Raw genomic sequence first — 11,958 nt, forward strand, 5'->3', positions numbered from 1 at the left:
AAATAATTTTGTAAACAACTTCAATAAAAACCCGAATTCTGAATCCTCCTCAATCAAACTCCTCATCAATTCAATTATTCCTCATACGATTACAGATTATTAAACATGGCATTGATCTACCAAATTACAATAAGTAAGTGTGAGTTTAACCCAAAATTTATTTGGGCGACAAAAGATAAGGATGTCAGCCAGACTTGTGGACCATAAAACTACGTCCCAAAGCGTAGCCCAAAGTTTGGTCGGTCAAAGCCCAAAGCATCTTTTGCTATATATAGCATGCTTTCCAAATTCCAATGGGTCTGGAACTACAAAGCCAACTACGATAATTGCAACGTTGTCAACAACAAACTCGAGCTCTAGTTTGAATAAAAACTGTAGCTTTCTTCTGCTCTCAAGTCTCGAAGTCCCTCCCTCCAGGCTCGAGCCCTCTTCTCTTTTCATTTCCTGGGATCTTTTTATAAGATCTGCAACTTGGGTTTTGAAGTCCCAGAGCCTCTACGAAAAGCAAAGCTCTTAACTTTCAGCTTCAACATTCTTCACAAAACTCAGCCCCTGCACTTTACTTTCATTTCTAGGGCTCTTATAAGATCTTCTTCGCCCTTCTTGCGCATGGACTATGATATCTCCGACAGCAGCGGTGAGAATAGTCTGAACCTTTACAATTATCTCGAATCTGGGTCACGCATCTCAAGGGATTTCGGTTAGTGGGTTAGGGTTTAATTTGGGTAATTGTGTGATGAGTTTGTTCCAGGCCTGCAGAATATAGAGTGGGTTTTTTCCAAATTAGGGTTTTGGGTGTTCTTGGGTTTTATGCGAATTAGGGAGATTGAATGTATAATTGTGTTACTTTGAAGTGTTAAATCTCTGGATTTTGTTTTTGGGAATTTGGGTTCATGCGAGTTACTTGGGCTTCACCTCTTAAAGTGATTCTTAGAGTACAAGTTTACCCCTCACCTTTGATTTTTTCCCTAATTATCGATCATTATGTAGAGAGTGGAAGAAACCAAAGATGGCATATAGAATGATTCTTATTTCAATTAATTTCATGAAATTCACTGATTGGTAAAACAAGACATAAATTTGCATAAACTTTGATATGTGTACGTTCATAAGATGCATGGATATTAAGGATGCAAGTGTTATCTTGAAATCCCCATCTGTCTACTATATTTATGTGTATGAGATAGTTTGAAGAATTGTTGTGGCTTTTTTCATACAAGTAAACTTCCAAAAACTATGTACCAAAAGAGTTAACAATTTCTGCCTTATTTTTTAAATAGCATTTCTAGCCATAGAAGGGGAATTTGTGAACTTCATATAATTTTGTTTTGCTCAAGTTGATACTCCATCATGGATCCAACCCAAATTCTTGTTTATGAACTGATTTTCGTTGCAAATTGATACATTTCTCAACAATATATATGATCTTAATTGTCAGATATATAGATAATAAATAAACACATATTTTTTACTTCTGTTCAGGATAAATATATTTCGCAATCAATAGCTTTAGAAGACCACTAGCTGCATATGATGCAAAGTTTCATCTAGATGCTCCATGCCATTAGTTGTGGTTATATAATAATACTTATCCTTTCTTCCAAGGTAAAGTTATGGTGACATATTTCTTGTGAGTATCATGTATACCCTTATATGGAATAACTGCAGGTACTGATGATGATCTTCCTCCATCTCATCAAAACAGAATTCCAAGAGGGGCTCACGTCACAGCAAAAGAAAGATCTGCAGTAGGTTCTATCTCATTTTCTAGGATGTATACAGACATGGAGGCCCAAATTCATCACCTAGAGCAAGAAGCATACTGTGCAGTCCTGCGTGCTTTTAAAGCTCAGTCTGATGCGATTACTTGGGTATTTGCCTTCTCTTTGTTTGCATGTCTCTGTGCTTGTTATCTTGATGTTGTTTGTGAATCAGCCTTTAATTTGTTGTCATGTGTGTTTATTTCAGGAGAAGGAAAGCTTGATTACCGAACTTAGGAAAGAGCTGAGAGTATCAGATGATGAACACAGAGAACTTCTGACCAAGGTTAATTCTGATGACATCATCAGTAAGATAAGGTTTGCCTCTTCAAAGTTGAACAAATTGTAATACAATGATCACTGCAAAATTGGCAGGGAGTTTAGTATTTCTAGTTTTTAATTGTCACATGTTGGAGCATGTATCAGAGAGTGGAGAAAAGGAGGCGGGCATCAAGCTGCTAGGCTTAGTGCATCTCAGCCTGTCTATGATCTATTACCCAGTCCTACTGTTTCTGCGTCGCGAAAGAAACAGAAAACATCTCAATCGGTACCTTCTCTAGCATTCGGTCTCTCGATTGTGGCTTTAATCTTGTATTCCATATTTGCAGCCTTTGTATTCAAAAGTATTAAGGAGCTCTTTTGAGCCATAAGGAAAGTAAATTACAAACCTAAACTAATTACTACAGTAGTGCGAAGAAAACTGGTTTTGACCTAAATTTTGTTCTCTTTTCTTAGCATGGTCAGCCATTCCCTGGTTTATCCTCAATGAAGTCCATGCAGTACCCGTCGACAGGACCTACTTTGAGTAGACAATTAACTGGCCGTAGCTCTTCTGGTCCCCTTGTTGGAAATGAACCTGTTGAAGCAGCAACATTTGATTCATTAATCGGAAGGAAAGTATGGACCAGATGGCCTGAAGACAACAGCTTCTATGAGGCCGTTATCACTGAATACAACCGCACTGAGGTAGGTATTGAAGTTTGCATGAGGTGTTTTTGATTCAGTCCTCCTTTTTCTGCAACAACATTTGTAAGTTGAATTTCTGTTAAAATGCACATGTCCGAGTGAAAACAAGCATAAACGGAATTCAGCTGAGTTTATTGGTATTATTACTGGTGTCCATGAAGTTTGTTGATAACTAACTTTGCTAAACGAAATGGAAAGAAAATAAGTTATCTTTGGTTAGGGTTTTCATTTAGCATCTACCAACTGCTCTTACTAGATGTTGATAGGACAGAAGACTCTCTTAGATGATTAATCGACATAAGAGTGCACTTGCTTGAGTATGTACCTTGTAATACAACTCCAGAGAGTTGTTTCATATATTATAGGTTCAGTCGATTTTGAATACAAAATGAGAAGAATGAGCATTTCTCTGATGGCGTACTAATTAATAAACTTTGAACTGCCGTTCTGGCATAACTATCTTTTAAACATTATTTTTAGTCGTAGCTGTGTGATGCCATTTCTTTTTTGTAAAAATTGATGACTTTCAGTTTTAGTGCCAAATCTTAAGATTTTTTTTTTTTCTTCCCTTTTCCTTTGAACATCATGCAAATTCCTTATAAGATATTTTGAATAATTGAACCAAAATGTTTTGGACTTTTAATTCAGCAATTATTGTCAATGGTAAAAGATGATGGTATGAATTTAATGTAAAAGATATAGTTGTATAGACTTAACATATTTTTCCTCTCATGGCTTAAAGTGTATCAAATATTACACCTCATCTGTCATTTTTGTAGAAGAGTCATGTAATATGGTGTTTGATTACGTACAAAATTTCAATCGTCTTATTTGTTGGATGATGTTTGTGTTCATTTTTCCTTCTGGACTCTTTCTAGGTTTGAAGGATTCCATTGTTGTTGGAATTTTCATAAATCCAAGACAGATTTAAATTTGACGTGTTCTACCCAATCTTAATATGGTTTAGTTTGTGCTCAGATGAAATGTACTAGACAACTAAAGGATCCTTTGGCATAACAATAATTTTCCAGAATAAATAATACACACATTAACTATAAGTTATTTGATTTTTTTTATTTGTTTAAGTGATATTTTCTTTCTGATGATCTCTTAAGTTTCCATGTTTTATCTGTAGTAATGTTTTGTTGTCAGTTTATCTGTGCCTGCATGCTTCTAAAATGGCACACCCTTCTCTTTGGATGGATTTGGTCACTTTTTTTTATCAATAACTATTCAAAAGTGAATAGGAAAACCTAATATACTCCTGACGTGTTTAGGATAAACTTAGTTGACCAGAGTAAAATGCGATGACTATGAATGACTGTTTAGATTCTCTTACGTGCCAGATTCTTTAGCCATTCATATCAACTTTCGTTTTTTACAGGGTCGACATGCATTGGTCTATGATATAAATACAGCAAACGAGACATGGGAATGGGTTGATCTCAAGGAGGTTAGTCTATATTTTCTTCATAGGTAGTATGAATGCATGTATTCCACTCTAGCATTAACCTGCCAATGCTCTAGTTATTGTTGAGTGTGGAAGCAATCATTGACTAGAACTAGGATCCACGGGGAGAGAGCCCAAGAGAAATAGAATTAGACCTTTGATTTCTTCTGCTGGCTCCATCTTTCAGTAATAAGTAGATAAGCAGATGTTGTAGTCAAACATGAACACAAAATATGAAATATGTAGATAGTGTTGATCTTGGATGGAAACGGCATTATGAGAGCTTTAGAACTAAATTATATTTTTATCTTTAATCAAAGAGCTTGGAAATGTTGCTCTCATATATCAAATGTCTCCTATTTCATTCATATTTTTCAAAGGGCTTATGACATGCGTGTACATTTATGTTTGTGGCAGCATTGCTGGCCTTGATCATATTGTCAAGTCATATCTGTCTTGTCTTTGGTAAATTGACAAAATTGTATCCCAAGCAATCAAAGAGTGCTGGGACTTGACTGACTCATTACTGGTTACAGATCTCTCGTGAGGATATCCGTTGGGAAGGTGAGGATCCGGGCCTATCTCATCGAGGGGGCCATGGCGGTGGGCAAGGAGGACGCAGGGTTAAGAAATCTTTGAACCATGGCGGTGTTACTCCAGGTGCTGGAAGAGGACGAGGACCCATAAAGCCCCAATCAAAAAAAGAAATTCATCTGTCACAAAATGGTGTAGGGAAGAAGATGCCAGATGATCTGGAATTATTAAATACTGATACTCTGGTAAAGGAGGTATGTATGATGAACATGATGAGCCTATGTAACTAGAATTATGTTTTTTTTTTCATTTGTCACTTTTAATTTTATTAGGTGGAGAGAGTTTTCAATGCAAATCATCCAGATCCTTTTGAGCTTGAAAAAGCAAGGAAAATGCTGAAAGTAAGATTAACATCCTTTACCCGTTCTCTCTCCTTTCTCCTGGTCTAACATTACAATTTGACATTTATATGCAACAAATGCAGGATCATGAACAGGCCCTTGTTGATGCCATCGCAAGGCTTGCATATGCATCGGATGGCGAAAGTGGTAATAGATACATGTGTACATAATAATTCTGTGTTATGATGTTGCTGTCAAAATAAGTATATTAACCAATTGTTGTACCTTCAGAATTTCTGTTGTGAAAGTTTATTTTATTAGCATATTGAAAATTCCTATTCTTTAGTGGTATCTTTCGATGCCCGTACTTCTGTTGGTGCATAATTCTTTCAATTGATTTTAATTAAAGTAACCGTCACACACTGCACTTTTCAACCAAAATGAATAGTTTTGCATAGTGTTTGGCAAGGGACCTTCTTTAGTAATTGGCTACGCAACTCTCTGGATATCCTCCAGACTCTTAACTAAAATGGGTCCTTGAATGAAGATAGATGGTTATCTTCCTGGCTTATCCGCACAGTGAACTGAGACCCCATATAATGAATAGGACTGTTGAAAAGGATTACACAAAATCAAAATGTTGTTTGTTGGTCCCCTATATTTATTTTTGACAACCTTCCACATTTGACCTGTTTTTTATTTTTAAAATTCTGCTTATTCTTTCTAATTTTTTGCTTAAAAGCAGATGGAGAGCATACGTTTCTGCATGGTCGATCAATGGATGGATAACGACGGAAAAGCAGGCACAGTGGTTGAGGCAACGATGGTCTCTGGATAGTAGCTTCAAAGCTAGCAGTCAAATGAAAGGTTGAGTTGGAAAGAACGACGACCACAAAGGTGGTGATGATGTTAATGGCATAGCTTTTTTCACTTTATCAAATTCTTGGACTTTCATCTGGGTTCCTTTGAGAAATTTCAATTGCCTTTGATGATCACATGCCTGACTTTAGACACATCCACTTGTAAAAACACCTCGATTTAGTGTTTTAGATTTGCCAAGAAGTTGTGTAGAAGAGATTGTTTCTTTCATCAATCATAGTTTCCACCCGAGTGACTTGACTCAAATGTAAAATCTAGCAATGTAAAATTTGGTTGACTTTGGCCCACTTTTGATTTTGTGGACTTGTCCTGCTTCTGCTTCTTCCCCCTAATATAAATAAAGCATTTAAGTTTAGCTTCCACCGACCATTTATCCTGCAAAGAAAGCAAACAAAATCACATTCCTTGAAAGAAATTACTTCGTATTGGTGGCTATCGCAAAAGCTTTTTGATGCTGTCTTATCAGAAAATCTATGTTTTGTGGCAGCAGGAATGAGTGACTTGCTCTATCTCATAAAACAGCACACTGCAGAGCCAGATATCAGGGCACCAACACAAACAATGCTAAAGAATGAAGGAACCAAATTCAATTGTTCATCGTTTTTGAAAGGATGAGCTCTAATTATTCATCTTCTGAAAGGGCTAAAAGTGTTTCCTGATAACCTCAAAACGCTTCTGATAGTGTTTGACAAAAAAAACTTATAAGTGATTATGAGTCACAAAAGCCCTTGGATTTTTAATAAAATCTCTGACATCCTTCTAATAGGAATAGGAGCACTTCTAAAAAAAATCTTATAATTGATTATGTTAATGCTTCCTGCAGAAGCATTCCCAAACGAGGCCAAGGAGTTGAAAAAGGCAGCTATCAGAACACCAAATCAAATTTGCATTGAACAGCAAGTGGTGCACACACTGATGAGGAGAAAATAGATTAATTTTTCCTAAATCCAATGGCCTTGGATCTTCTGATTTGCACAACAACAAAAAACCAAGATAAACACAAGGATTGGTCTTCTTCTACATATTCCCAAAACAGATCATTCAGAAGAAAAGAGCACATAAACTTTCTGTGGATGGATCAAATCGATCTCGGAATTCACTCTACAACAGAGGCAATCCTCCTAGTTTAAGTTCTTCTATGATCAGTGAAAATAAATGTCTTTCCTTCTTGTATACATGTCTTTCAAAAAAATTCATTTGAGATCTTGTTCTTTTTTAGACTGTGGGAAAGACCAAAGAATACTTACAACCATTGAATCCAATACCACAAGAACTACAATTACCTTAAAAGAATCAAGCAGCTCCAGTTAAACATCGAAGTTTGATCATAATTATTCAACAACAACAAAAAAAGAATCAAAACAAAAACCCAATGATCTTCCATGGACATGGAGTATACAAATGATTAATCTAAAGCATCAAATGCAATCATAAACACATTAATTATGAGAATCTGTCGACACAAAATTGGACATATAAACGCACAGATCATCGGCCAACTTCAACTGAAGAAATAAATTGAATTTTAAAAAATAATACAAAAATGGAACAATCCCAAATGCAGAGAAACAATAATCAACAAAATGGAAAGGAAAAATCACACCTGAAGAAGGAAATATGAACTGAATCTGATTTTGCAGATGAATTCTGGGAGACCCTTTCGGTTTCAGACAGCAACTACATCGTGAAGGCATTCCTGTGAATCTGCCGACGTACGTTTTTCTCATATCACACGCGATGGCTTTAAAGCCCATTTGAGCTGAAAACGTTAGCTATTTCGTTTTGGTATTCTTTGGGTTGGTTTTAAAGATGAAAGGGAATTCCTAATTGTCATGAAAGGAGTGTGTTTGTAACTGGGTAATAATGTTTGAGAGAGAGAGAGAGAGAGAGAGAGAGAGAGAAATTAGATGGGGATGACTTTGTTTTGAAGAAATGCTATCCACTACCATTTTTGAACGATTTTGTGTTGAATTTGCATTTGAATGCCATTTTGACAAGAATACCTAAAACAAAGGTCCCCATTAGACTGGCTTCTTTTTTTTCTTTTTTCTTTTTTCTTTTTTTCAATGTAAGGAAATAAAGAAAAACTTGGAGATTTGTTGACATGAATAGTTATTTTCGAACAAAAAAAATGTGAAATATTTTTTACATCATAGGTATTTTACATCATCGATATTGAAAGAAGGGAATTGAACACAAAACCTCAATGTATATGGAATTATAAAAGGATCTTTTATTTAATAACTAATCTTTGTTGTCATATTGCATTTCCTAGGTACCCTTGAATAATCTTTAGTGAAATTGTAAGTCATGTGAACAGCTGATTATTACCATAATCACTTAAATATAATGATATATAGAGTTCATCTATTTATTTTATTTTATTTTAATTAAAAATTCTATGATTGAATTTATAATTTACCTAAAGAAGTCACTAGTCACAAAAGGCCAGTACAAATTAGCCACAAAAGGGCCATTATAATAACGGATCGGTCTAAGATCAAAATTAAGACAATTTGGTGCGTCTCCACTCACGATCACGCAGTATCGAAGAAACTCTGGTATAGGCATCCCAACTAAGATTGCAAACTTAGAATAATCAAAAAGAGATAAAGCTTGAAAAACCCAAGCCATAACAATACAAATAAAACTCTTATAAATGAGAGATGAAAAGCTCTCGCAAAGGAGAGGTGAAAAACTCTCGCAAAAGGAGATGTGAAGACTACACAGAGAACCCAAAGAATCTCTGCAACTTATTCCAAACATAAAGAAACCACAAAAACGATGGTGGTGGAGATCCGACGCTAAAACACAGGTGGAGATCCGATGCAGAAACGCAGCCGCCTGTGATAGTTGGATAAAAATTATAACAAAAAGAAGACAAATAGGGAAAACCATTTGTCTTTGAAAATGGGAGAAGAGGTGAAGGAAGGAAGAGAATGAGGGAGATGGGAGGAAGAACAATGGCTTCCTCCCCCCTAAAAGTGAAAATGGCTTTAGGAGTGTTTTGTTCGTTTATTTATTTGAAAGGAGCATTTTTGCTCACCACTTTAACATTAAGTGTACCATCACCACTTTTCTCAACACTTGACATGTGTCCATGGGCCTAACCATGGTTCCATAAATACAAACTAAGAAATTAACTATGGTTATTCATGGACATGTGTGAGGTGTTGTTGAAAGCGTGATAATGATACACCTTGAGTTAAAGTGGTGAGTCAAAATATTTCCTTATTTGAATGCCAAAAAAAGAACTACATAGTTTCCAATTCTGATTTGCTTAACGTGACGACACTTGCAAAAGATCTAAATATGTTTATATTATGACAGGAAGGTCTCTAATCCAAATTGAACTCTCATTAGAACGTTATAATGCAATTAAGAGTATCTACAATCATGTTCTTTATTTTTTTTAGTTAAAATTTAACTAAAAACACACAAAAGTTATTTTAGGAGCTAAGGGAGTGTAGTGGACAAAAGCGGGGTAGGAAAATGAGATCCTAAAAAAATAGTTAGCATGAATTAAAAGTTTAAAATATGCATAAAACAAAGCACCATCAAATTATAGGGAGCCATTAGGAGGAGAAAGACTTCATGAAATGGGGATAACAATATTTTGCTATCTTCGACTAATAACGTTTTGATTTGTGTGACAACACTTCCACATGACACAATATTATTAGTCGAGGATAGCAAAATATCCCCATTGCAACTATGTTTTGATGGCAATTTCTGATACGACCTGATACATGACTTGAAACCAACATGACAAATTAGCGGGTCAACACGCATGATTCAACTTTTGGGTTGCAGGGGCTTTTTCGTTCAGACAGCTACTGATGGGCCTAGGCTGCTATAAAGAGTCAAATGTGTGAAATTGCCCCTAGGTTTGAGTTCAAGAATCAAACCCCAAAAGTACTTCGAAAAGGTAGCTAAGCCTTAAGAAACACCTTGGTCTTCTTCACCAATGAAACCAACAGTTGCTTATAGATAAATTCTTGGCTTGGCTTGAGAGGCTTGTGGCATAGAAGCTAAGCATTCATAAGTTTAGCATGAGAGAGAGAAAGACCAGATTTTCTACAAGAAACAAAGCTTTAAAGCAAAGGATTTCATGAGAATTTGCTGAGGAGAGAGAAAGACAAAGGTTAGGGTGGAAGAATGGATGTTTTGGGTAATTTTTCGGCAGCTCGACAAACGGTTTGTCAGGTTTTGGAATGGCTTGCTAGAGGAGAGGATGGGGAGAGATGGAGGAATAGGGCTTGAAATTGAAGGGTTCCAAGGATGAGAGGTGAAGCTTGCTCTCTGGATGTGTGTTGGTTCTTACGGGTAGAAGATGCCCCTTTTATAGTCGTTGGAAGCTCCTGCTTCCCCAGAAACCTTAATGGGTTATCTCCAATTTTGCCAAGTCTCCCATTTCATTTCTCTTCTCTCCCTTTGATTCATCCTAATTTGTGAAATCTTCCTCTGTTCAAACACACAAAAACAAGAGTTTGGTGAGCTCTAAGGCCTTCCCGCAGCTGCTTCAGTGTTAAACTCCTATTTTTAGCTACCACCTCACCTTTTTTCCTCCCCTCTTCTATGGAAAGAGTTGGTGGGAGAAAGAAATAGGTAAGGGCGTTGGTTTGAAGGGTGCCTTTTCTCCTAGCAACCTGCGCGAGCTAATACCCTTTGGTTTTTTAGACGATCTACTTTGAAGTATGCTTTTGGCCACATGCTGGACCCTCCCAGTAGTCTACTTTCGTGAGTGGCTTTTGGCTTCTGTCATTGTTTTGTCTCCAGCCATGTGCTGGAGACTTTCAAATATTTTCTTGGTCATTTGGGCCTTCTAAAGGTGATGGGTTAGTGTACTAAGGGAATGGGCCAACCTCCTAAAGTGATGGACCATTTTTTATTAAGGTGATGGGCCAATTTTCAAAATAATGGGCTACCTATTTCTTTCCTTATGCTTACCCACATATTTGGGCTCAAGAAATGAGCTCGAGTTTTGGGGTTCCCAAGCAGCCCAAAACTTCCATTTCTCGACTCATCAATAGGTCTCATGAATGCTCGTTACAATCAATACCACAACCCACTCAGCAAGCCCTGAGCATTTGAGTGGCTTGGACCCACTTAAGCTTGTAGCGTGGCTAAGTGTAAAAATAAGGATCTTTCTGCTTGGCATTGCATGTCGATTGGCGTGCTTGAATTTTATCGTATTTGAAAAGGGATATGATGCTTGACGGGATAATTAGAATGAGCTCGTAGAGCCATTGCATTTTATAGGCTCATTTCAATTCTTAGTTGACAGATTGCGTATTTATCTGGCATGGCATGTGGTTGTGGCTCGTGCAAGCGTGCATGACGAATTTCACGTGCTGGGCCAGTAATTTATTTGGGCCCAACCCTAGATTTTTTGGGCCTCAACATGGGTCAACTCAACTTTGACCCATCAATAAACGGGTGGATTTCGAGTTAACCTGCCAACCCGCTAAAATACCTATGTAACCCGTTTATTAATTTATTTTAATTCTTATATTTCTCTTTCTCAGTATTCATACATAGAAAGAGGCAAAATGTAATCACTATTTTATATATAAATAAAAAGTATAAAATGCAATTACTTTATTAAATTATCAGAATTCAGGATTTTTTTTATATTTGTTTTTTATAAAAAGTATAAAATGAAATTACTTAGCGGGTCAACTCGACACGACCCAAAACCTGCACGGGTCATCTCGTAAATGACACGTTTATTAAACATGTTGGGTTAGGTTTAAACATTCTTGATACGTATATAATCCTGACACGACACGAACCCGATACGTCCTATTGCCAATCCTAATTAGGAGTCATTTCTCTCTCCTCAGATTTAGGAACACCTAGAGGTTTCCCTATTTTAAGAGGAGGATAGGAAGGATGGTCGGAGTTGTATTTTTCCAATTGCTCCAAAAAAAATTGTCTAATGAGGTGGTTTAGGGAGCCCATTGAGGATGCACTATCATTATAACTTATAGGTTTATTACCTAAAGTGCCCCCCAGAAACTTTGGT

The 11,958-nt window shown here is 36.6% G+C and overlaps 1 protein-coding gene and 1 long non-coding RNA gene across 8 annotated transcripts; one reads left to right on the plus strand and one right to left on the minus strand.

The window, feature by feature from the left end:
* Positions 1–312: 312 nt before the first annotated feature.
* Positions 313–6,227, plus strand: LOC117633787 (protein EMSY-LIKE 1-like). Of its 7 annotated transcripts, XM_034367564.1 has the most exons (11): positions 313–637; positions 1,483–1,605; positions 1,706–1,871; positions 1,969–2,078; positions 2,187–2,307; positions 2,496–2,726; positions 4,111–4,179; positions 4,713–4,964; positions 5,043–5,111; positions 5,195–5,258; positions 5,794–6,227. In XM_034367564.1, the coding sequence occupies exons 3-11, from the start codon at positions 1,773–1,775 to the stop codon at positions 5,838–5,840; spliced, it is 1,062 nt and encodes a 353-aa protein (XP_034223455.1). In that variant the 5' UTR covers positions 313–637; positions 1,483–1,605; positions 1,706–1,772; the 3' UTR covers positions 5,841–6,227. The 7 variants fall into 7 exon arrangements, with proteins under 7 accessions (XP_034223455.1, XP_034223448.1, XP_034223449.1 ...); XM_034367557.1 differs by lacking the exon at positions 1,483–1,605 and having other exon boundaries at positions 1,669–1,871; XM_034367558.1 differs by lacking the exon at positions 1,483–1,605 and having other exon boundaries at positions 1,669–1,871; positions 5,797–6,227.
* LOC117633788 lies at positions 6,008–7,872 on the minus strand. Its single transcript, XR_004586704.1, has 2 exons — positions 7,534–7,872; positions 6,008–6,305 (listed from the first exon to the last, which is right to left on the minus strand). It is a non-coding gene; the product is annotated as an uncharacterized LOC117633788 (long non-coding RNA).
* Positions 7,873–11,958: the final 4,086 nt, after the last annotated feature.

Source organism: Prunus dulcis, chromosome 7 (genome assembly GCF_902201215.1).
Source record: "Prunus dulcis chromosome 7, ALMONDv2, whole genome shotgun sequence".
Classification (NCBI taxonomy): domain Eukaryota; kingdom Viridiplantae; phylum Streptophyta; class Magnoliopsida; order Rosales; family Rosaceae; genus Prunus; species Prunus dulcis.